This window comes from Schistocerca americana, chromosome X, assembly GCF_021461395.2.
Source record: "Schistocerca americana isolate TAMUIC-IGC-003095 chromosome X, iqSchAmer2.1, whole genome shotgun sequence".
Lineage (NCBI taxonomy): Eukaryota > Metazoa > Arthropoda > Insecta > Orthoptera > Acrididae > Schistocerca > Schistocerca americana.
In genome coordinates this window covers 672,683,683-672,708,672 of record NC_060130.1, presented here as the reverse complement: position 1 = coordinate 672,708,672, position 24,990 = coordinate 672,683,683, and the positions used below count along the sequence as shown (strand labels likewise).

The following is a 24,990-nucleotide window of genomic DNA, read 5'->3' as shown; positions in this document are numbered from 1 at the left end:
AAAAGCTTTCTCACAGATCCCCATTTCTAGAAATGATAAGTATAAAACTGTGATGGATTCTCCCTTTGGGCTCTTCTAACATAATACATTGTCTTTCTGACTATGAAATGCTGCCCAGACTTCGGATTGTTTCATGCATGAAGTGCTACAGGGGTTTTCATTCATTTTCTGTTACATGGATGATATGTTGCTACTTTCTAAAACCAAAGATGAACACTTCAGGCACTTACATCCACTGTTCAAAAGGCTGGAATGCCATGGGGTCATGGTCAATTGGGAAAAATGTGTATTTGCCAAGGAGGAGGTACAGTTTCTAGGCCTCTGAATATTTCTCAGAATGTTACATTATTATAGGCAACACTTGCCACATTTAGCTGAGGTTCAAAAGCCAACAAATACACTGCTGACAAGCAAAAACACATCTGGAAGCAAAAACGTTCCTTGGACTCATGGTGCTCAAAATTCATTTCAAGACAAAAATTCATTTCAGACACTCTGTTTCTGGCACCACCATTGCTTTGATAGTTGATACAATCCAAATCACTGTGGGCACTCCATTGCAACAGTACATCTCCACAAGCTGGCAGCCTCTGGGTTTATTTTCGAATAGCCTGTCTATTCAGCAACAGCAGTGGAGTACATTTGATGGGGAGACTCTTGCAATATACATGGCTGTAAAGCATTTCTGGCCATAGCTAGAGGGCTGAATCTTGCTACACATTGCTGAAAAGCAACTTTACTAAATATTTTGGAAGAAATAGAAACTTTCACAGTGATGTAAAAAACATCCTGACATTATTTTAAATGAACAGGCTGCTCTAAAAAACACAAGAAATCTTTGAAAATTTCACTAGTATACTTTCATGAAAACATGTTTATTTTTTCTGCTAACAAAGATAAGCAAAATACTAGTGGCATCATATACATTCTGTGATGTATACCAAAAGTAATCTTTGCGTGTACAGCAATTGCTAATGACAACTGCAATTCTTTCATAAAAAATTCCTTATGATGATTAAATTTTGTATATAAATCATGTAATCATATTGTTGCATGAATATTACAAAATATTGTTATTGGGATATACTAGAGAATATTACATATAAGGCAAGTTGAATTACAATGAACTGAAAAATCACAGCTATGTAAAACTCTACAATATGCACTGTATGTAACTTATTGTAAGAAATATGTAACTTTTATATAATACAGATGCCAGTGATGATGAGGAATGCCCAAAACACATCCAGTGAAATAAAATACTGCCACAAAGCAGCTTTTGGCCAACAATTAATTAATGACATGGTATATTTACAGTTCCTACAAGCTGCAGAGCACCAAATGAACAAGAAATCAACCTTTGTTTATACACAGTAACACCTCATAATTTACTCACGTCTACTTTCGGATTAAATTCTTTCCTTAACAAACCTGTTAACCATAGAAGTGCATTTGCAAAATTAAACTACTGCAAAGACAGGGTCCCAACAACTTTCTCAATTGTTGCTGCTTCACATAATACCCCTTCATTACCTCATGTTACCTTTACTGGTCAAGTCCTCCACCACCAAGATTTCAAAAAATATCTACAAGTAACTCTTGATATAACCTTGTCCTACAACAAACACAGAGGAAAAACTGCAGCAGAGCAGAAATCTCACCAGAACATCATACTGAAGCTGAGTGGTACCTCATGTGGTGGAAGAGCTACAACACTATGATGTTCTTACTTAGAACTGTTTCAATCTGCTGTCAAATACTGTGCTACAGTGTGGCTTAATAGCTCACATGTGAGAAAAAATTGATGTTCACCTAAATACTGCAATGATAGCATTAACAGGCTGAACCACATCTACTGCTCTTCACTGGTTACTGCCTTTAATCCACATTGTGCCAGCAGTTCTTTGATGACAGAAAGCCCTTCTCAAGGAACATGAAGAATTAATTAAAATTCCTCAGCTCACAATCCTCTCTGATGTGTCTGCACTTTGGATGAGCTGATTACAATCCAAGCAATCATCTATCATACTGGCACCATTGCTGCAAGCAGTGTATTTTAACACGAGCAGGAACTGGTCAGAAATGTGTAATAATGTTGCCCATCATGAATATCACACTCTCATAAGACCTAGTACATGATCAGCTGGCACAGAATTACCATGACATGCTTGGAAAACAATTAATAGGATTTGTACAGGCTATGGCATCTGAGCAGAAAGCTTCTGCCAGTGGTGGACAGCTTCATCTTCTCAATGTGACTGTGGCAATGCACATCAGATCTTCGAATACATAGTAAAAATCAGAGACAGCTCTTGAATGGATTGAAAATGTAGATATTACTTTCTGGATTTATATGATCCAGTCTCATACATGTGGCCACCAACTCTGTTCTATGTCAATGTGCAATAATCTCTCTAAGATGGCAGGTAACAGCACAGCCAGTGGAGGATATATAAAGTGTATTGAGGGACGTGGAAAACAATGCAGTTGTTGCTGTGATGAGGAAGTGGAGCAATTTATCTGGTATCAAAAAGGGCATGATCATTGGCTTTCGAGCCAGGAGTGGAGGCATTTCTGAAAAGTTTGTAATTTGTTCGTGTGTCACTGTGGTTGAAGTATACCGTGCATGGCAAAATGACACTATACAAAACCGGTGGTGAGGCAACTGTGGTGCACCACAGACCACTGATAACAAGGGTGAACAATGGTTGTGGAGATGTGTATGAGCAAACAGATGTGCTACTACTTAGCAACTGACCACCCACACGGAAGAGCTATCAACATTGTCTCCCCAATGGCTGTTCCACAAACATTGCTGCGTACGAACCATGGCAGTAGGCACTCGGTTCATACACCCGTGTAGACTGCTTGTCATTGGTGATGAAGACTGGAATTTGCATTCCAGGATGCAAGAGGATGTCTACTAAATGGCGACATATGACCTTTTCAGATGAATCACATTTTATGCTCCACCGGTCAGATGACCAACAACCTGCAACAATTGTTGGAAGGTCCATGCAGGAGAAGGGAGTCTTACTGACTGGGGAATATTTTTGTGGCATTCCCTGGGTGATCTCATCATTCTGGAAGGCACAACAGATCAACACAAGTATGCATCAATCCTAGGAGCCACGTTCACCACTACATGTAGTGTGATTTTCCTTGGTTCACTGGTATTACCAGTAGCACAATGCATGTCACACAGCTCAGCACATGTGCATGGTTCAAAGAGCACTGGTATGTGTTTACCATACTCCCCTGCCCATCAAACTCCCCATGTTTAAACCTAATCGAGAGTCTGTGGGACCACTTCGATCGGCTGTTCGCACCACTGATCCTCAACCAAGGAAATAGTACAGCTGGCCACGGCACTGGAGCTGGTATGGCTCCACATCCCTCTCAGTACCTTCCAGAACCTCATTGTCTCTCTGCCTGCATGTCTTGCAGTGGTATGTGCTGCTCAAGCTTTTGACAGGTGGTCACATTAATGTGACTGGACAGTGTAGTCGTTTACTTCTATTTATTTTATAAAATAATGCACTTCCTGTTTGTTGGTTGCAGATTAGTTTGTATTGTCATACGACAAATAAATAAATACCTCATTATTACTTAATTTACTTATTATTTCCTTATTTCATCACTCCCTTTGATATCATCACATTCCGTCTATTCATTACTCCATTATTTCATGTTGTCACTTCATTACCACATAACTCAATTCATTATCTCACACTTCTTCACTACATTACAACACATTATCCACACAAATTTTATCAACATTACTAAATGAAAACATAGATGAGGTATTCATCACAAAATTTAGCTGACATCCTCTGATATTCTTTTAGTGTCCATAACACGCAAAAATTTAGTCATCAAATTTTGGATTACCTATGAACTGAATATAATAGAAGAAGATTACTTTTTTGTTACAATCCATGAATAGAATTGTAGGTGAAGAGAGTGGTTCAATAAAGGAGGAATGAGATCACCCAACTATGGGGGCACTACTTGCCACATAATGTGTTCCCTAAAGTTCACTGAACCCCCTATCCATTAATTACTTCACAATTACATTGAGCCCCTGCTCTTCCATCCAGTTTTGTAGTATCATGTGAAATCTTACTCTCTTTTATTGAAGTCAGTTGCAAACACAGTATCCCACACACCAAAAATCTCTTGACATGCTCCATCATACAACTACTATTCCCTTGAACATAACATATATACTGAAAATTGCTGTCTGTACATTTGTACTGAAAATTACTTATTGCAGATAGTTCACTTCGAGAAGTTTTTATGTAGTTACCACTGGCAATTTAACAACAGGTTTCTTTACCTTAGTAACTTTCACCTTATTTACATTTCTATCTGCATATTTTTCATCACAACATTGCTCACATTAGCATTTACTAATTTTGCTCATACTTTTAATTGCACATCTTTACAGTCTCCTTTAACAAACTCATCAACTTTGACAAAAATTTTATTCCCTACTAGCTGAGATATGCCTACAGCTCCAGTATCATTGACTGTATCAATATTTACAGCCATATCTTCTTATACTACCCTCAGATTCTCTCTGTCAGCATTATTTACTTGCTTTACATCAGAAATTAAGACACTAATATCATCAGTGCAAATCTGATCTACTCATGTGACCTCAGTGTGACAAGAACTAACAACATAAACTTCCATCTCCTTTTTACATTTATTTTCAACTACATGGTCACTTAATAATTCACCAGGACTAAAAGCATTTTGTTTTAACTCAAATTATTTGTCATTTAATATAACTTACTTTCTAAGCACACTTTCACTGAATTTATCTTTTTGTCTAAATTATTTTATATCTTTACACAAATCTAAGCCCTTAAACTATCAATGCTACTCTTCTGTTTGTACATCCTTCCATTTAAACTGTCCATGAACTGCCCTGACATTGGCCCAATGTCACTGGCCAAATTTTTTCTTGCAAACCTTGCTTTTAATCACAAAATCCATGTTTAACATTATCCTGTTCTACTGATTTGGATTTATTCTCTTCCTTCTTCATATCACAGTAATCAGTGGGCAAAGCCCTTGACATTTTGCTTATTATCTAACTGATATTCACTTCATCATCAAGTTCACTTTTAATTACTACATTCTGTCCATCTCCAAATTCTAGTTCTTGATCCCTGTCCTCAAACATCCTGTCTTCAAACAGTTCACTTTTAATTTTTTTCCACTTATCCCCAAACATTAAACACACTGTTTCTTCCCCCATTGTCATCCATCTTAATAAAATGCTGGGCAACACTTAGCAGTGGGAACACTTCACCTTAATTTTCTCTGATGCCAGTAGTTACTGGCATGTAATTTACTGTCATCTGCTCACTACTCATTCATATTTCCACTTCGGGGTGATCTTTCTACTGCTTGGCTCTGCATTGACTGGCTGCTGTCCAACTGAAGATGGCATTGGTCATCTTCATCCCCTCACTGGTTGGAGAAAGGTGATTCCATTATGGTGTCACCCACCTACTATTTGTTGGTGCAGCATCATATTTAACTTTGTCTCATGCTATTAAGGAACTGTACACAGTTTTATCTACCATCCACACATACATGTAATCACTCAAAATTGGTTCATTCACTCTTTATTTCCACTGTGACCCTGAAGTGCTAATTTCACAGTCACTCAAAACTCAGTTTCACACTCCACAAGTTTGTAATTTCTGCCACATATTACTGTTCTTGCACATAAGAGTTCATTTTACTATACCAAAACAGGAAGATGTCTGCATAGTGGTGCCACTGTACATTAAGTCTTGTCATTCAAAGTCTTCTAGAACAGCTGTAAACTGATTTCCAGGAATTACACTAATGATTTACACTACACAAATTTTCAAGTAATGTGGCTTTTCCCTAATTTATTATTATCAGCACAAGCATTATGATGATCAGATCTAGTTCAGCATTCATTATATGCAAGTATGCACCATGTATTTACTCTACACAAACTTGGCATTAACAACATTATCACACTATGAAGTCAGAGTCCTTTTTGAACATGATATTAATAGAACACAGAGGCTGTGTAGTACTGGAACAGTTCACATGCTCAAAAGAAGATTGTGCAAAATCGTACACTTCATCAATGTTCATGTGTTAAGTCACATGTATCACTTGAGTGGACATTACTGGTGGCAGATTTTCTTACAATGCCATGGACTCAGACTCTTGCAAATGGTAATGATGATGCTAACAAAAAGGAAGAGAGTGACTTTGGGGACTGGAAGCTGTGAGAAGTCTCAAGGTATTAATGGGAGTAACAGTAGGCTTGAAATTGTAGTAGGAAATTGTGTTGCATAATCGCTTTTCCAAAACTGGCGAGAGACAAAGCTGTGGCTGTTTGTCAATTACCAAAAGTTGGTGATATGCACAGTGTGTTCAGAAGTTCATGAACTTACAGTGGAAAGCATGGAACCTGTACATACCAATAATGCATTTTTAGCTGGTGTTTCTGCTACTAATGCAAAGAAACTAAATGATAAAATCAGTGATCATGCAAAGCGCAAAGTACACATGAAATACATATAAATTGTAGGTACTAAGAAAAGCAATGCTTAGAAAAATCTGTGAGTGGAAGTAAAAAGTTGTGGGGAAGACAAAAAGATCACAACTTATTCATTGTTCAGATCTGCATATATTATAGCTAAAAAGAAACAACCAGTCAAATCATATCTTACAGTAATCGAACTACAAAAGTGTAATGGTTTATCAATCAATCATATGCTTCATTCTAACCATGTACGCTGGACTATCATTATGTTTATAGGTGAAGAAAGGAAAAAAAAATTGCTCACTGCCTTGTAGGTTCAGACACAAACTTCAGTGTCAAGATTGACAAAAGTACAACCATTAAAAAAATTGTTTAATAAGATATGTATATTTGTCCTTCGAGGGAGTTGCTTGCAATTATTTTTTTAATATTGTTGGATTACAAAATGGGGCAAGAGAATGCATTTTCACTGCACTATTAGCAGCTCCTGAAAGCATGGCATTAAATATGATCTACTAAAGAACCATCTTGTAGTTATCACAACAGATGGTGCATTAACAATGCGTGCACCTTACAAAGGAACAGTCACTCTGTTGAGTAATCAATCAGGTGAGGATTTAACTGTTGCACTGTATGAACCACAAAATGGAACCAGCAGTCAAAGACGTTATGAATGATGTAGCAGATGTATACCATACACAGGGTTTTTGGATTCCTTGTATACTGTGTTTTCTCAAAGTCTCGAAAATCAGAGACAACTACAGGGTGTTTCTCAAGAATTATTCTTGCAGATTTTGAAACTGGGCCATATTTTTCATGTATGTTGGGTTGCTTCCTCATTTAATGCTGTTTCTGCTCTTCTTGAGTCACAGTTCTCTTGTTAATCTTCTTGAAAAACTGAGTCATGATGGTTCCAAATCAACTCACAAGAGATTTAAATCTGAAGGTTTGGTAAAACATTTCACAAAGCGGTTGCTTACAAAGGAATTAGATCTGCTTTATAAGATAATAGAAGTTTTGCAAGTATTATCATTCTTAATGCAAAACAAAAATTCTTCAGTCCTTAATGCTAAGCAGCTGCGATGGCCATACAAACTCTTGGAATGTTGGGAAAAAAAAACCTCACAATGAATGAGGATTATAGTACAAGAGTTAGGGGAAAAGTATAAATTAATGAACTGTCTTCTGATGAATGTAACAAATGTCAGACATTTTGGAAGAAATTTTTTTGGTTTTGGTAGACAAAGTAAAAACACATTTTAAAGACTTGGATTTCTTTTTGGTTGCAGCTGTATTAAATACAGAAACATGTCCTTAATATGATTATGAGCTTATGTTTCATGGTGACATGTCAGTTGCTTGTTTATGTAAGAAGATGGATTTTAAATTAAATTTTAAAAAAATTAAAATTAAATTAAGTGGAAGCACATATGCATTACTAGTTAAAGATTTTAGAGTTTATAAATAAAATCGTCATCACATGTCCACTTCTGTCAAAGAATTTGTGAAAGCAATCAAAATTATATGTATATCTACAGCTGAATGTGAACACAGATTTAGTACCATTAATCTAACACCAACTGATCACAGACGTCATTTACAGATTCTGACACTTTCAAATTTACTTTTCATTTTAACAAATACACCTTCAATTCATGGCTCTGATGCAGAAAAATTTGCAGCAAGATGAATCAAGTCTCAGCACAACATCGTGCTTGACAAACCAACTGGCAAACCTTTGAATCTTCAGGAGCAGTCTCAGTCATCTCGTCTGTTCAACTAAACTCTGCAAGTATGTGTGTGTTAATTGTATAGATAATATCTGTATAAAATTTTAAAAAAATAATGAAAGTTTATTAACCTTCACACGATCACCACGAAAACCCCTGAAGTGCTATGCAATTTCAGGGATAATCATGGAACTGCTTTATTTTGAGACATGAAACAAATAGCTCAAACTAGTATATGAATCACCAGTTGCAGGTAATGGAGTGTTATTGCCAGTCACATCTCTACAGAAACTACATTTCACGTAACAGTATGTTGTCTAGAGATACGCGTTTCAGTTTCATAACCAAAAAATCAAAATCTTACTATGTCATTCCTGTGAAATTTTCAAATAAAACATTGCTGTCATTTTGGCTATCTTGCAGTAAAGTATCTCTGTTATTTACATACTTTTTTACTGAGTCATCTTTGTGGCTTCTTTTCCTGTTGCCTTTTTTATACAATAAATACAGCATAAACTGCTGAGAGTAGAAACAGATCCATAGAAGGTGGATGCAGCAATGCGGTAACATGTGGACATGAGAGTGCACATCCATATTGTATTCTTTTCACTACATTTTTTTTGCATTTGATTTTGTTTCTGTGCATTTGCGACTGTGCATGAGCAAAGAGGTATTGTCTGGATGTACCTCTACTCCTTCTCACTGAAATGGCTAAATGGATTTGGATTAAAGTTTGAATGGAGATTGGTTATACCCTGAATTAACAGATAGGATATACATTTTTAATGCATATACTGGTACATATATATGAAATATATGAAGTGGAACCTTTGATACCATATATCTTGAAAAGTTACCAACTGATTTAATTCAAATGTTCACATGCTACTGTAATGATCATTCAGATCCACATAGCCTATATATTTTTGTAATATATATGAGGAGGAGATTACAGAGAGAGAGGGGGGAAGGAGGTGATGCACAGAAAGAGGAGTTGGATATAGACAAAGACATAAGCTATGTATTTTTAAAATGAATATAATACAGAGCTTCAAGAGGTAACTTTTGAAATGGCCTATATGCATGGATAGTGAGTTTCAGGATTAACATTTATTCATAAATAACTGTCTACTCATTGGTAACATCATGGGGCAAAACCAGTAATTAACTATACTAACCCAATAGGACATCCAGCCCTCTGGTAAAAAAACTTTGTCTCATGTTACTAAGGAATTGTGCATAGTTTTATCTACCATCCACACATACATGTAGACACTCAAAATGTTGTTCATTCACCGCTTATTGCCACTATGACCCTGAATTCCTGCTTTCACAGTCACTTTAAATCTCAGTTTCACAGCCCACAAGTTTGTAATTTCTGCCACTATCACTATTTCTGTGCACACATGTGTGCATTTCATCATACTAAACTGAGAAGATATCTCTAAATGGTGGCACGTATGCAATGCTATCTACTTACGCTGCCCATTACGTCCTTGGAATCTTGATGATCAAAATCTAGAACGGCTGTAAACTGATTTCCACACTAATGACGTACACTATGCATATTTTCAAAACTGCGGTGGCTTTTTCCACATTTATTATCACCGTAAGCATTATGATGACCAGATCCAGTTTCACATCTAGCATTATAGGCAAGTAGGTACTATCACATTACTCTACACAAACTTGGCATTAACAGTGTGATCACCTAATGAAGTCAGAGTCCTTTCTGAACACAATATTAATAGAAAACAGAGGCTTTGTAGTACTGGAACAGTGCACATGTTCAAAAGACGTTCGTACAAAGTCATACACTTTATCAACGTTCACATGTTAAGTCACAGTTATATCTTGTTTGAACATTACTGGTTGCAGATTTTTATACAATGCCATGCACTCAGACTCTTGCAAACATATTACTGGTTGCAGATTTTTATACAATGCCATGCACTCAGACTCTTGCAAACATATTACTGGTTGCAGATTTTTATACAAAGCCATGTACTCAGACTCTTGCCAACATGTCACATGGGTTTTATTTGACTGACATTTCATTTTGTAAACTATGTTTTGGTTTGAAAAATAGATAAATTATATTTTGCTACTTCAGATGAAATCTATCATATGATAATAATCTTCTTTATAAAATATGTAGTGGTTTAGGAAAATACAAAATGTCATGGAACCATGCTATGCATCCACATTGGGAAAAACCACTTACAGGTGCATTTATAATCATTTATGCCAATTTTAGCAAATTCTTATCAATTAGCTGCATTATGTTTGGACTTTAACGTTTAACTATTAATTAATTTTAGTTAACTCAAAGTATGTCATTACATAGTCAATATTTCAAGTGAGTACTGTCATTATTATCAAGTCTTCTATTAGTTAAAAAAATTTCCCCATTACATACCATTGTAGAATTTTCAATTAGGTATAACTTTTAATAAACATAATTTAAACTGGATAGAATCTGATCTAAATAATAATAGGATAGATTCATGGGTACACTACATACAGATGGTATAGAAAATTGGAATCAAATTGCAGTGAAGGAAAAAAATTAATTATGAGTAGAGGCGTAATAAGAGCTTATGGGAGACTCAAGCTTGCTGTGTTTCAACAGCCAAGTACAATAAAGTGAGATGTTGTATTTGAGAGTACACTCTAAGGACTGCTTGTTTCAGCAGAATATTTTTGTCAGACTACATACTGTGATATAAATTGCCATTTGATATAATTGTTTATCAGACATGTTACTGTTGCAGTGGAAGAAAGTTTGTCAAATAATCCAAAATAGCAATAATGAAAATATGCACTAATAACACTGACAGATACAGACTATTGTACTGATACAGCCAAGTTTATTCCTTATTGAGTATAAGGAAAAGAATAATTAGTTTCAGACCTTACCTGTCTCACTTTGAATATCAGCATATTGTCCGATACATGGGGAACTTTCATAATATCATCAATCCTGATCACCCACTCAATGTCCCAGATGCCCCACAGTCGACACTTTTCTAGTAGAAAGACATGCCTGAAATACATACATAAAACACTTTGAGATAAGCTGAATTTTATACTAATTTTCAACAAAAATTGTGAATAATGAATTTAGCACTGTTAGCATCTCTATTTAAAACATAACCAAATAAATTCTACTATAGACATATCACATTGGAGAAAGTAGGTTCCTGGTATACAGGAACAGGATACTTTTGAAGACACAGAAAAAATATAATGCATTCCATGTAAATAAGTGGACTTGGCTGCCAGATTTACACTTATTTATGTTTGGTTCCTGATCCAACATATCTGAGATGCTGTATCTAACAGATATAAAGTCATCTTTATTATTAAAAACAGTGAGAAATGGCATCACAAGGATGGTAAAAGTGATATTCCTAACAACAGAGAATAACTGGGAGTGTTATTTGAACTAATGACCATGTGAAAAATGCAAAAATCAGCAATGCTCAGTTTTATGGACAAAGTGTAGGACATAGTCCTGGATGTACAGTCATCAAAAGCCATTGCCTGATAGAGTGATTTATGAGCTACCTTAACTTTAATGAAACAAGTAGCAGGAAGAGAAATGCAAATAACAGTGAAAAGTTAGTGTACGTGACATGTTGTGGAGAGCATTAGCTGCAGAAAATCTAAACTGAAGAAGACATTATCTAAAAATTATAAGAACTATGGAACCAAATAAAAAACTAAGTGATAAGTGCCAAGAACAAAATGGTATCCTTGCCAGGTATCAACATGAGTGCAGATGAGGAAACACTACATAGTGTTGGGAGCATGCCACCTGGGAATAATGAAAAGCTCCCCTACTGGCGTCACCACCAGCATATCACCTGGGCTGACCTACTTTCACTAGTCGAAGATAAAGAACCACTGGAAACATCACGACTTTGTTGGTGTGTTTATGACTACATCTTTGATACTGCATACTCATTTACATAATTATTATGTTGATTTTGAATGCTTTTAGTGGTATGCTTGCTTTGTGGGTGGTTTTGTGTTTGTTAAGAAATCTTGAAAAAAAAAGGAGGAAAAAAAGGTGGCTGGACCACAATCAATATGGATTGTGATGTTGTTCTTGAAAAATTTGTTATTCATGGGTTTTCCCACTGTTCTTACCCATGTGAAAATGTCAGTTGCTTAGTACAATAAAGTCATTTGAAAATGTTCTCAAATATTCAGATTACTTTTTCTGAAAATACAGCAACAGGTGCTGTAAAGATAACGTACAGACAGCAAACTAATCGAAAAAAAAAAAAAAAAAACAGTGACTGACAATTCTTATGTATAAATCTAATGGTTCAGCAGACCATTTGTGAGTCTTTTACAGAATAATGCTACCAGGCAGACCTATCAAATTAGCAATGAGCTAAGTTTAAATAATATCACACAGTGATTCCCTGTCTCAATTACCAAGCCTATATAATTTTGTTGTTAATATCATAATGGAAAACCTGGGGCCAACTCAAGTCACAGCACTTGTAGAATGTGTGTGTGTGTGTGTGTGTGTGTGTGTGTGTGTGTGTGTGTGTGTGTGTGTGTGTTTGCAGAATGTGTGTGTGTGTGTGTGTGTGTGTGTGTGTGTGTGTGTGTAAAATATTTGTCTGCAGTTTGAGGATCTCCTGTGCTCATTTCATTGTTAATGCTCAAAATCTCATAATTTCACAATAAATGCTTTACTGATCTTGGGTGCTTTTTCCTGGAAGACAATCTGTAAGTCGTAGAGAAGTAACAGTATGTAAAAGAAGCCAGCATTTTGTCTAGAGGCCAAGATAATGAAAAGTAATTTTAATAATAAAAGAGGTACAATAGAATTCATTGAAGTTCTCTAATGCACAGTTATTCTCAAACTGACACATGATAATGTACAAAGTCATTTACACACATCAAAAAAGTTTTGCATCACCCCGGTTCCCAGAACTCCTGAAGACAGACGTTGACTGTGGATATTGTATCACAGACACAGTCCCTTTGACTGTTCAGAGATATCACTAAACCCACCCAAAGATGTGAACAACCACGCATGAGCAGGGCCTATTAGACGGAGGGAGTCCAACAGCTGATCAGTTCCAGTCATTCCACCAGGAGTGAGGTATATGGCTCATGTTGTCTGTAGTTCAACCATGTCTAGACGGTCAATACTGCAGTTTGATTGTGTTTGCATTGTTACTTTGTGCCAGGAAGGGCTCTCAACAAAGGAAGCATCCAGGTGTCTCAGAGTGAACCAAAGCGATGTTGTTTGGACATGGAGGAGATGCAGAGAAACAGGAACTGTCGATGATGTAACTCGCTCATACCGCTCAAGGGCTACTACTGCAGTGGATGACCACTACCTATGGATTATGGCCCAGAGGAAGCCTGACGGCAATGCCACCACGTTGAAGAATGCTTTTTGTGCAGCCACAGGACATCACGTTATGACTCAAACTGTGTGCAATATGCTGCATGATGTCCAACTCCACTCCCAATGTCCATACCAGGTCCATCTTTGCAACCATGAGACCATGCAGTGCAGTACAGATGGGTCCAACAACACGCTGAATGCGCCACTCAGGATTAGCATCACATTCTCTTCACTGATGAGTGTTGCATATGCCTTCAACCAGACAATCGTCGGAGACGTGTTTGGAGATAGCCCAGCCAGGCTGAACACCTTAGACACACTGTACAATGAGTGCAGTGAGATTGAGGTTCCCTGATGTTTTGGGGTGGCATTATGGGGGGCCAGCATACACCGCTGGTGGTCATCGAAGGCTCCATAACGGCTGTATGATACGTGAATGCCATCCTCCAACCGATAGTGCAAGCATATAGGCAGCATAATGGTGAGACATTCATTTTCATGAATGACAATTCATGCTCCCATCATGCACATCTTGTGAATGACTTCCTTCAGGATAATGACATTGTTCAACTAGAATGGCCAGCATGTTCTCCAGACATGAACCCTATTGAACATGCCTGGGATAGACTGAGAAGGGCTGTTTATGGATGACTTGACCCACAAACCACTCTCAGGGATCTATGCTGAACTGCCATTGAGGAGTGGGACAATCTGAACCAACAGTGCCTTGATGAACTTGTGGATAGTATGCCACGACGAATACAGGCATGCATCAATGCAAGAGGATGTGCTACTGGGTATTAGAGGTACCGGCGTGTACAGCAGTCTGGACCACCATCTCTGAGGGTCTCGCTGTACGGTGGTACAACATGCAATGTGTGGTTTTCAAGAGCAATCAAAAGGGCAGAAATGATGTTTATGTTGGTCTCTATTCCAGTTTTCTGTACAGGCTCTGGAACTCTTGGAACTGAGGTGATGCAAAACTTTTTCTTTTTTTATGTGTGTACAAATATATAATACTACATGTAAATTGATGGGATCACTCCTGTCAGCTTGACATTTGCACTCTTAGAAATCTAGATGCCTTCATCACATCAATCTGCTTTCTTATTGATGGACATTCATTTGGTCGAGCAATGACATTATGGACCCATGCACAAAATTTAAGGCCTCCCTTATGAGGAAACCTTCAGTCAAATATTGTGTACAATATATACTGCTGATATTTAAACTTCTCTACCACCAACTGCTAAGACTGTTAAAATATGCAGACAATATATGCCTCTATTCAATGGCCACCTTTTTCAAAGCTACCTGGCATAAACTAGATCTTGCTGCCACATTACTTGATGGCTGGCTCTTAAAAATGGCTAACAGTATTACCTCAGATATCAAGTAGGTGAGACTACCCACAAATAATACAGAATAATTTATTACATGCTAATTAGTCTCACTTAGTTGTTGGACTCTATTTCTGAGCCATATATAGGGAGCTGAAGTATATTCCTGCATTAATTAGTACTGGTTCTTATAATTTCATGATGGCCAGTGGTTGCCACATATATGGTATTTGTGCCTCCTAGGTTCTACCAAATCACGAGCACCTTATGAAACTCAACTTTCATTCACAGGGTGCAGATTTGGTAAACACAGGTTTCTTGAAATGGGGACTTGTGTGTGCTACTTGTCTTCTATATCTATAAGCCATGGGCATGCTTCAGTGACCACTGTGAGGTGTGACAGCGGAATTTGGTGTCTCACAAGTAATGGGGATCTTGGCTTCCCCACATGGGCCATGAGCATGAAACAAACATTTTAAAATTTAAACTTTCACAGCTGAAAATGTCATAATTAATAAAATTATCTGGGCTGTTATGCTGTGGTCAAATGCATATAACATTTAAATTTAAATGTTAAATCCATTTGACTGCAGCATAGTAGCTGGAATATTTTATTAAAAAAAAGAACAGAAAAGAAAAAAAAGACAACTGAAGATATGCTGTTCACTGATGTGATGGCTGGCTGTTTACATGGTACACTTGTTATTAGGTAACTCCTGGGGAACTTGCTGTAGCTCAGTTGCACAAGGTTTATCCAGCAAGCAATGCTCTGTCTGAGTGGAGTCCTGTTTTCCAACCTGGTAATGGATGCCAATGAAACCTACACCTCTTTCTAACATTCCCAACAATGGTCCATTGGGCAGTATTAACATGTAGACTCAAAGGAGATCTCTTGTGGCTAGATCATCTGAAATGTCTATTACCACCAATTACAGGTGACATTCTATGGTGAAATGAGTTTCCATCATTTTTAAATGTGTGGAAGGTACATTTGAAAAACTGTCACCTTTTTACATACACAAAGCATTAGAGGGACTTGTAGGCAACTGCTGAGAGGCTGTGTGATGGTACCCTCATGATTGAGACAATCAAAAATACACCAGCAAACAAATCACTTGAAGAGAATGCCATGAATAGTAAGCTAATAGTGTTTAATTACTGTATTGTAGTTGTAACTTGTTTATTTATTTTATTTATTTATTTTCGTGTTCCATAAATACTTGATGTGAGTGTATCGCTAGGATGTAGAACACGTCAGATTATTACAGTAATAACCATATCTAATTGGTCATGAGGCTTACAAACTAAATTGTATATAAACAGATACATGAGACTGAAGTGTTAAAACAACTACACACATTATAATAGTAATAATGATTACACAAACAAATTATAAGTCTTAAATTCTAATACATACCAAAAATAATTAATATGCCAGTGCTACTTAGTCAGTTCTGATAGGAATGCTTAAAATTAAACACATTGTAATAACTGTTGCACACTGTAAGAAAAAAAACTGTAAAGAATAGAAAAAACTATTCAAAATATAAAGTCTTGGCTGTTTTTTTTTTTTTTTTTTTTTTTTTTTTTTTTTTTTTTTTTTTTTTTTTTTAATTTAGTCCTATCCCCAATGACAGATTTAATGTAAAATGGAAGTTTATTGTATACTTTTATGCTTGAATAATGTACTACTTTCTGTACCATGCTGAGACTTTTTATGTTTTTGTCAAGACCATGTTTACTTCTTTATCATGATCATGATATTCATTGTTTGTTTTGTAAATTGTATGATTATTGTTCACAAATCACATTAGTGAAAAAATGTACTGTGATGGCATGGTGAGGATCCAAAGCTGTTTGAATGAGTTTCTGCAAGAGTATCTAGGGTGCCCTTTAGCCATAATTCTGATGACTCTTTTCTGTACAATAAAGACTTTGCTCATGACTAGTTACCTCAAATTATGATGCCACATGTCATGAGTCAATGGGAATATCCTATATATGTAGCTTTAATTGTTTCCAAGACACAAATAGATGAAATTGAATGAATGGCAAATGCTGCTGAATTCAGTCTTTTACATAACTTGTTGAAATGAACTAATCAGTTTGGTTTGTTGTTTATGTATAGTTGCAGGAATCTGGAACTATACATATCTATCATCTAGACATGCCTTGAGCCACATCCTTACTTTGCCATTTCATCCATAGTGCCCAGTCTTTGTAATTAGAATATAGTGTAGTATAATGATGTCATGGATGTAGATGACAAGGAACTGTAATAAAAACAGAAAAGTTAAGACATCATCAAACTAAAGAATTTCATCAAAAGAGTACATGGTGAGCTCAAGAAAACACCATCTTTTATTCTGATTTCCCACTTGATCTGCCTTAAGGTTACACCCTAAGTTCCTAACCCTATACAGCACTTTAAAACTCAACACTTTAGTTGCACCACATTTACTTGCAAATGCCACACAGCCACCTAGTTTCATAAAGTCATTGGTTTCATCACTAAAGCAGCCCATATCAAAGACTGATGTTGGCACTCAGATACTGACAGCTGAACAGAGCACAACAAAATACAGCTGTAAATGTTGGTGTAAACCTGCACTATTGGTTATACTCACAAGTTCGCCTACAAATGAAACAATGGTGGAAGCAGAACATACTGTCAGAAAGAACACACCCTCACGGCAGACAGAAGAAGAGAAACAGAGAAATATTGCTGTTGAAAGAACCCTACCAACATCTCATCATACAGGCCATGGAAAGTAAAGAACAGACCAAAATTATTAGGTCCAAAACCATCATGACCTTTGCCCTGTATTATGAATCAAATGAAGGTATGGAGGTCTTTGTCTTCCTGAGGGAATCAGAAAGTCTCTCAGGTACCTGCAAACTTCCAACTACGACGGAAAAACAGGGAAAAGAAGAAGACATCTCATTGCTGGCTTCCATACTACAGTGGAACATAAATGGGTTCAGGATATATCCAAAGGAAGTACAAGTATAATATCAATGAAGACCAATGTGTATACTGTTTTTGCATGAATATAGGCTGCACCTTAACTTTTTGCACAAGACTATAGTAAATACTAAAACTCCAATAATGGCCATGCTACTACATTTATGGCCAATTACAAAAGTACTGCTACTATATACATGATGCAGACATCAAATTATGTTGGGAACCCTATGTAACAATTAAGAAACTTCAAGTTACCAGCTATGGATTATGCAAAGGAACATGGAAAGTGGGCAGCAAGGATTTCATGTAGGAAAACACGCATTCGGGAGGACGGCGGTTCAATCCCGTCTCCAGCCATCCTCATTTAGGTTTTCCGTGATTTCCCTAAATCATTTCAGGCAAATGCTGGGATGGTTCTTTTGAAAGGGCACGGCCGATTTCCTTCCCCATCCTTCCCTAACCCGAGCTTGTGCTCCGTCTCTAATGACCTCGTTGTCGACGGGACGTTAAAAAACACTAACCTAACCTAGGAAAACAATTCATTAGTGATGTGTAAGTGAAGAGAAATTCCTCAATAGTTTGAAATGAAGGTGTTCATTTCAAAAGCCTAAATATCCAAATGTGAAAAAAGACTTGCTTGATTTTATAGCTCAAAACAGGAAATGTGGATATGCTGCTACAACTGAAATCATCAAACTGAAGGGCTCAAATTAGCATGTAAAAGAAACAATTTTTCAATGGGATTTAAATTTCATATTGGTGGGATTGGCAATTTATGTAACAAAATATTTTATTTGTCCATAGTAGAGATACAACTGTGCAAAAACTGCATGAAGCTTATGAAAACAGTTTGTATCGCATTCCTAAATACAGAATGCACACAAAAGGCAGTCTATTTTGATATTCCAAACATCATTACAGTAAATGATGTAGAGGAACATAGTGTGGAAATACGTACATGTGATTCTGAAAAGCAATGACGCTGTGGTTTCTTTTTTCAAGAACACCTATTGTATTTGCAAACAAGGTATAAGTCTTCCTGCTGTTTTCCTTGTAAGTCTTTGATGGTTTACAAAAATAACTGCAGAATGTCTGAATGACAACTACTTCTATTCAATAGATAGATTTTTAGGTACGAAGTAGTAACTGTAAAAAAATTAACTAATTATTTTGTATAAAGAAAACTTATGTTAAAGTGACACATTTCACAAGATTACAAAATGTGAAATGATGTATTCATGATCTATGGAAAAGGATTAATGAACGAATGAATGAGTAACTTGTAATAGTATCAATTTCTACCAACAAGATACATGTACATGTCATTTTGAAATTAGTGATTTATGACCTGAGGGGTAAAAATCTAAATTATAGGCTGCACCAAGATTTTTTGAGCTAAGATTTAGGAAAAAAAGTGCAGCCTATATTTTAGCAAACATGGTATGTCTTGAGGGCACAAATATTAAATTATCTGATGGCCCTGAGCTATGCAGCTACATCCTTCACAAAAAGCTCGAACTGAGTGGAGAGAGAACAAAAGGAAACAATGCAAACCAATCTTTGCCTCTACGCACTCACCACTGACCTACAAGCAGTCAGTGTATCAGTGCATGTGCATCATGGATTGAAAATATACTTCCTCTATTTATCCCCACATAACATTCTAGACAAAGAGGCTCTCACTGAACTCATTACTCAGCTTCCATGACTCTTTCTTTTATGTTGAAGTTTTTGCTGCACACTGTGTGTTTTGGGGCTCTTTCAACAATTTATCCCAGGGTTATAGTCAATGAGAGCTTTGTTGTATCCTCACACATGTATCTCTTGTATAAGGAGTGCACACACTTCAACAGTGCAACAGGGTCATTCACTGCCATCTGTCTCATTGTGTGCTCTTCAGCTGTTGCAAACACTGCTCATTAGTAAGTGGCTGATAACTTGTTTTCAGGTGATCAATTCCTAATCTAAATTCACTCCAGGCAGAGTGGTGGCCAAAAGAAAACTGCTAACAGTGGGTATTCAGTAAAATGAAATGGATACTGTGCAGCCAACTTTCTTTAACATCTTGGCTGTGTCCAAGAATGGATAGGTTAGATTAACAAAATGATCCATGTCACTGAAGCATCCTTGGGCCAGTTACATGTGCAACCTATTCCTCAGTGGCATGATAAACGTTGCTCTCAAGTCAGGGACAGGAGGGTGGTTCTGCTTGGATTCAGATGCCAGCCAAATGTAGAGCACCACACAGCAGTTTGGGTAGCAAGGGCAAAATGTTGCATTATTAGAGAGAGAAAGAAGTGAGAATGGCAACAGTTCCTGAACATAATTCCACTAAAAGAACAGTCACATGAGAGACCATTAGGAGAATTTCTGGGAGAGGTGGGAAGAACCCAGTGGCTGCCACAATATGGAATGGAAGTTTCCAGACCTACCCACAACACATTTCCCAGACAGTGGAGAGAATTTCAGTAGAGTTACCACCACTAGAAGTCATGATCCAGATTTTTTATGCTTCAGAGAACCTGCTAAGAGAAGCAGTTGGAACTTCAGTTCCACTAACGATGAAGAAATTAAGAAACTCTTTTTGATGTGGGAGCTGATTCTGCATTACCTGTGGCTCATGATAGGTCACCTGTGCAAGATAATGTCCCTTATAGTATGTAATGGCATCTCAGACAGCAAAGCAAATAAGTCTTCTTCCCTTTTTTAACTTCATTTGGGTATCAGAAAACTTTCCTAATTTGTTGAGAGAAACCATTTTAATTCCAGTCTTAAAGCTCATGGAAGGATGGAGGAATGGGCAGAGAAGAGAGATTTTAATTTCCCAACTGAGAAGTACTTTACTTTACTTTTCCGTGTCCAGATCAAATTTTATTTTTCCAATAGTTAGCCACCTCTACGGCTTTGTCGTTGGCTTGTAGCAGGTCAAACTGAGAAGTGTGTGTGTGTCTTTTTAAGTGTTCATATCTTTCCCTAGTTGAGTGTCATGGTCACAGCTCTTAATTGTAAAGAAATAGTGACATTCCTGAACCTCACAATTGATTTTAAACTTACCTGGTTGTCACATCTTAGTGACTTGAAAGCGCTGTACCCAGACCAAACCTGTTTGCTGCAGTTTTGCAGGGCCTTCATGCAATTTTGGCTTGACTATGGGTGCATAGTGAATGGGACTACAAAATCATCCTATTTAAAAACGTTGGTCATGGTGCGCCATGAAGGAATTAGGCTGGCCATTGGGGCCATTGATATGAGACCCATACCACGCCCCTGCGCTGAAGCTCATGAGCTGGCACTTGATATCAATTGGCAACTCTTCAAGGTCTCATAGACCTATAAGAACATCCACACCACAGATACCTGCACATTACACCATACCAGGGAAAAGGATGTAACACTATCTGCCATTCACGTGCAGTCTGTCATTTCACTGTTGAGTCAAAGAGGCATATAACATCAACAGGAGGAATGGCCATGAGGCATAATAAGCTGTGGCTGGTAAAGTTGATTATCTAGCTATGGTATAACTCATATCAGTGACTCTGACATAATGAAGTAACCCTGACCTGCCCAATGGGATGCACAAGTGTTTCATAAGCTGCCTATTTTGTAAACTGACTGAATTTTCCCAATATCCTGCCAATTAACTAAAGTCTGTCACCCACTGTACCTACAACCAAGTCTCTGTGATCGTTCCATTTGACATTTCTGCAAATTGTTACACTTTTGTATTTTCTTGACTTGAATGATTTCATTTGTGACTTACAGTTATTAAAGTTATAGGACTCTATTTATCTGCATTTTGTGTGGTGAACAATTTTACATTTTTGAACAATTAATATAAGTTGCACCACTTTGAAAAACACTACTAATATTGTTTGCCTGGCCGTTAAAATATCCTTAATACCCAACATGAACAGCTACGCACACCTGAAGGTGTCAATGTCAATGTCTCACTCACCATCCAAGGTAACAAGCTGTGTTCTCCCTGCACAGAAACTGTCAACCGAGTCACACATTTTGTCTGAGCCCTATAATCATATTTTCAATAATTACCTAAAAGAATTGTATCTGTTGCTTGTTACCATGATGTGTTGTTATGATTTATGATCCTGTATCAGTTACTATGTGCTCTCAGTATTCTCACACAAATTTGTCTTAATCATCATGTGTACAATTTATGTAATATGGTATTAGTGCTGCAAGATATGTACTCCACACATTAATTATTAAGTAAGAAAAGTAATTCAAATGCATGTCTCAACATGGGTACTCTGCATGGATCCTACTCCTATGTACATTTCTAATATTTTAAGAGAAAAGAGGCATCTAACTAACAAAGTTACCACAGCAAAAATAACTGGAGAAGGACTGATGGAACAGACATCAGGAAAACACGATCAAATACGTGAGTGTCAAACTTTAAAAAAAATCTTTGGAAAGAAAGGAAAAATATAAATAGGGTGTAAAACCTCCTTAAATTTCCCAGGTAAGTTCCAGTTGTACCAGTTTCCTTTCAAACCATACTTCCTAAGACAGTGTTATTTATATTGAATTTATGTGATCATACTACTAAATTATTGCTGTTGCGCACAAATCTTCTGTGCATGTGGTTTAATGGAGTTCAGATAGATTAACAACATCAATTTCCTTCCTATTCACGAGTTCTTGAAAATAAAATAATAATTGAACATGGGATTCTGAAACAGGGAAAGCAGCACTAGAGAACTCATTATCTATATTTAAGTGTTTCATAGTGATGAGAGAGAGGAAAAAATATGAGCCTGTTCTGTGACTCCTTCTTCTAAATGAAAAATAATGAAATAAATATGCAAGGTGTGTTGAAACCATAGACAGTAATGCCAATAGGATATTAAGAGCAATAAGAGCCATGTGATCAATTGTAACAACATTGTCAGAGGATAGTGTAGGACTGAACTACTAGTTATGCAACTGAATATTGTGATAAGTATCATGGATGTTCTATACACAACTGTCTATATTTCTTTTTCTCGCTGCCGAAATATATTTATGTACACACGGGTGGTTTCTGTGAAGAGAAATGGGTGATTAACAGCTTGTTTCGAGGAAATGAGACAGCTTTATGTTTGTCCCTATTATATTTGATTTTAGAGATCATATAGGTACTTTTATTAATTATACAGCAATATAAGGAAAAAGATCAATTGATACTCACCTTGTAGATGACACAATGAGCTGCAGACAGCCTCAAGATAAAAATGTTACACATTTAGACTAGAATGACATTCAGACCAGAATACCATTCTGGTCCAATCATATATAGAAGGTGGTCATGTGTGCTTGAGGTATACTTGCTTGTGTGAGTGAATGTGTGTGTGTTTTTTTGCTGAAGAAGGCTTTAGCCAAAAGCTAAATGTGTAACAGTCTTTTTATTGTGCCTTTCTGCAACTCAACATGTCATATTTATGGTGAGAAGCAATCTATCTTTCTCCTTATATTATTGATGTTCCAACCTGAAGTTTCCATATATTAACTATTCAGCATATATGTTTCACTATATGAAAAAAATCAATAAACATGACTCCTGTCTAGGAAATACTAAGATAAGAGCAATTGTAATGATAAATAGTTTTAAAAAGATAACAGACTCACTGAAGGGTGATGAGAACAGCTCTTTTAGCATCATTTGTAAGACATGCATGTGCCCAATATGTGTCAGTATCACAATAGTGCCCTTTGCTTAGTGTGTTCAGCAGATGCATGCCAATAGCTTCATACCTTGAGTAAGGTTTTATACCCTAGAATTAAACATATTAAACAATAATGTATAACATTGCTGTCTATTAATTTCAGTAAAATCTATTAAAATGAAATATAATGGAAAGAAATATTATAAAAAATTAATTTATGTGTTGAGAAGAATCATTTTAGTAACAAACAGCAGTGATAAAAATGTGAATTTTAAATTAATACAAACTGGAAAACAGATTTCCTATTAATTCATACATGTAATTACTTCCAAATTTCTAATACTTTTTATCAAAAACTCTCTTAACATGCAATCTTCCATCATATACTGACAACAACACACTATAATAGGTTACTTTATATGATGTACACATCTCATGCCATATGCAACTGATCTACTTGAATACACAATGTACTAAGTGAGCATACATTCACTGAACAGGAAAACCAGTAAGTAAATTTTATGAAAAATATAAAAGACTGGAAATAATGTGCAAAATAGCACGTTTACAACCTGTATAAGGTTAACACCAAAGATCAATAGCCACAATATCTATAACTATATTGCATATAACTGTTAGAATGTATCTGTTACAAGCAACTGAGGGCGCTTCAAAAACAAGACCAGAGTGATGTACCCGGTTAAATTCAGTCACAAATTTGAATCTAAAATGTATAGACAATCCCAATTAATTCCGTTTACTGAGAAAGAAGTATCAGAAATATAAAAGACGTTAATAAATAAACATATCGAAAAATCTAAAAATTATCATTCCATAAAATAAAACAAGAATCCCATTTGTAATTCAAGTAGTTAAAAAATGTTGTAAATGATTACACGCTGAGATAACAAAATTACATTTACAATCCACCAACATTTCTTTTGGTACAGGCTCATTTATTTTGCTTCTTTAAAACAATGTTCAGTATTTGCAACACATCTCTTAATCCTTTGAATCCAATGATATAGTTGTTTCCTTCCAGATTTTCTTTAATTTGCAGAAAATCTAGAGCCTTTATCCAAGAAATTGCCAATGGCCTTACTGCAGTGGTAACACCGGTTCCCATCAGATCATCAAAGTTAAGCACTGACGGGCTGGGCTAGCACTTGGATGGGTGACCATCCAGTCTGCCGAGCACTGTTGGCAAGTGGGGTACACTCAGCCCTTGTGAGGCAAACTGGGGAGCTACTTGAATGAAAAGTAGTGCCTCCAGTCTCGCAAACTGACATACAGCCGGGGGCCAGGAGAGTGGTGTGCTGACCTCATGCATCCACTGACACCTGTGGGCTGTGGATG

At 36.6% G+C, this 24,990-nt stretch overlaps 1 protein-coding gene and 1 pseudogene across 1 annotated transcript in view; one reads left to right on the top strand and one right to left on the bottom strand.

The window, feature by feature from the left end:
* LOC124555746 (vacuolar protein sorting-associated protein 13A-like) overlaps positions 1-24,990 on the bottom strand; it is a 689,798-nt gene that overhangs the window by 15,598 nt on the left and 649,210 nt on the right. Inside the window, exons 62-63 of the mRNA XM_047129770.1 lie at positions 23,597-23,742; positions 11,197-11,323 (exon numbers count right to left, since the gene is read on the bottom strand). Coding sequence (XP_046985726.1) covers positions 11,197-11,323; positions 23,597-23,742 — 273 coding nt within the window. The remainder of the gene's footprint in view (positions 1-11,196; positions 11,324-23,596; positions 23,743-24,990) is intronic.
* Positions 24,723-24,840, top strand: LOC124556903 (annotated as a pseudogene).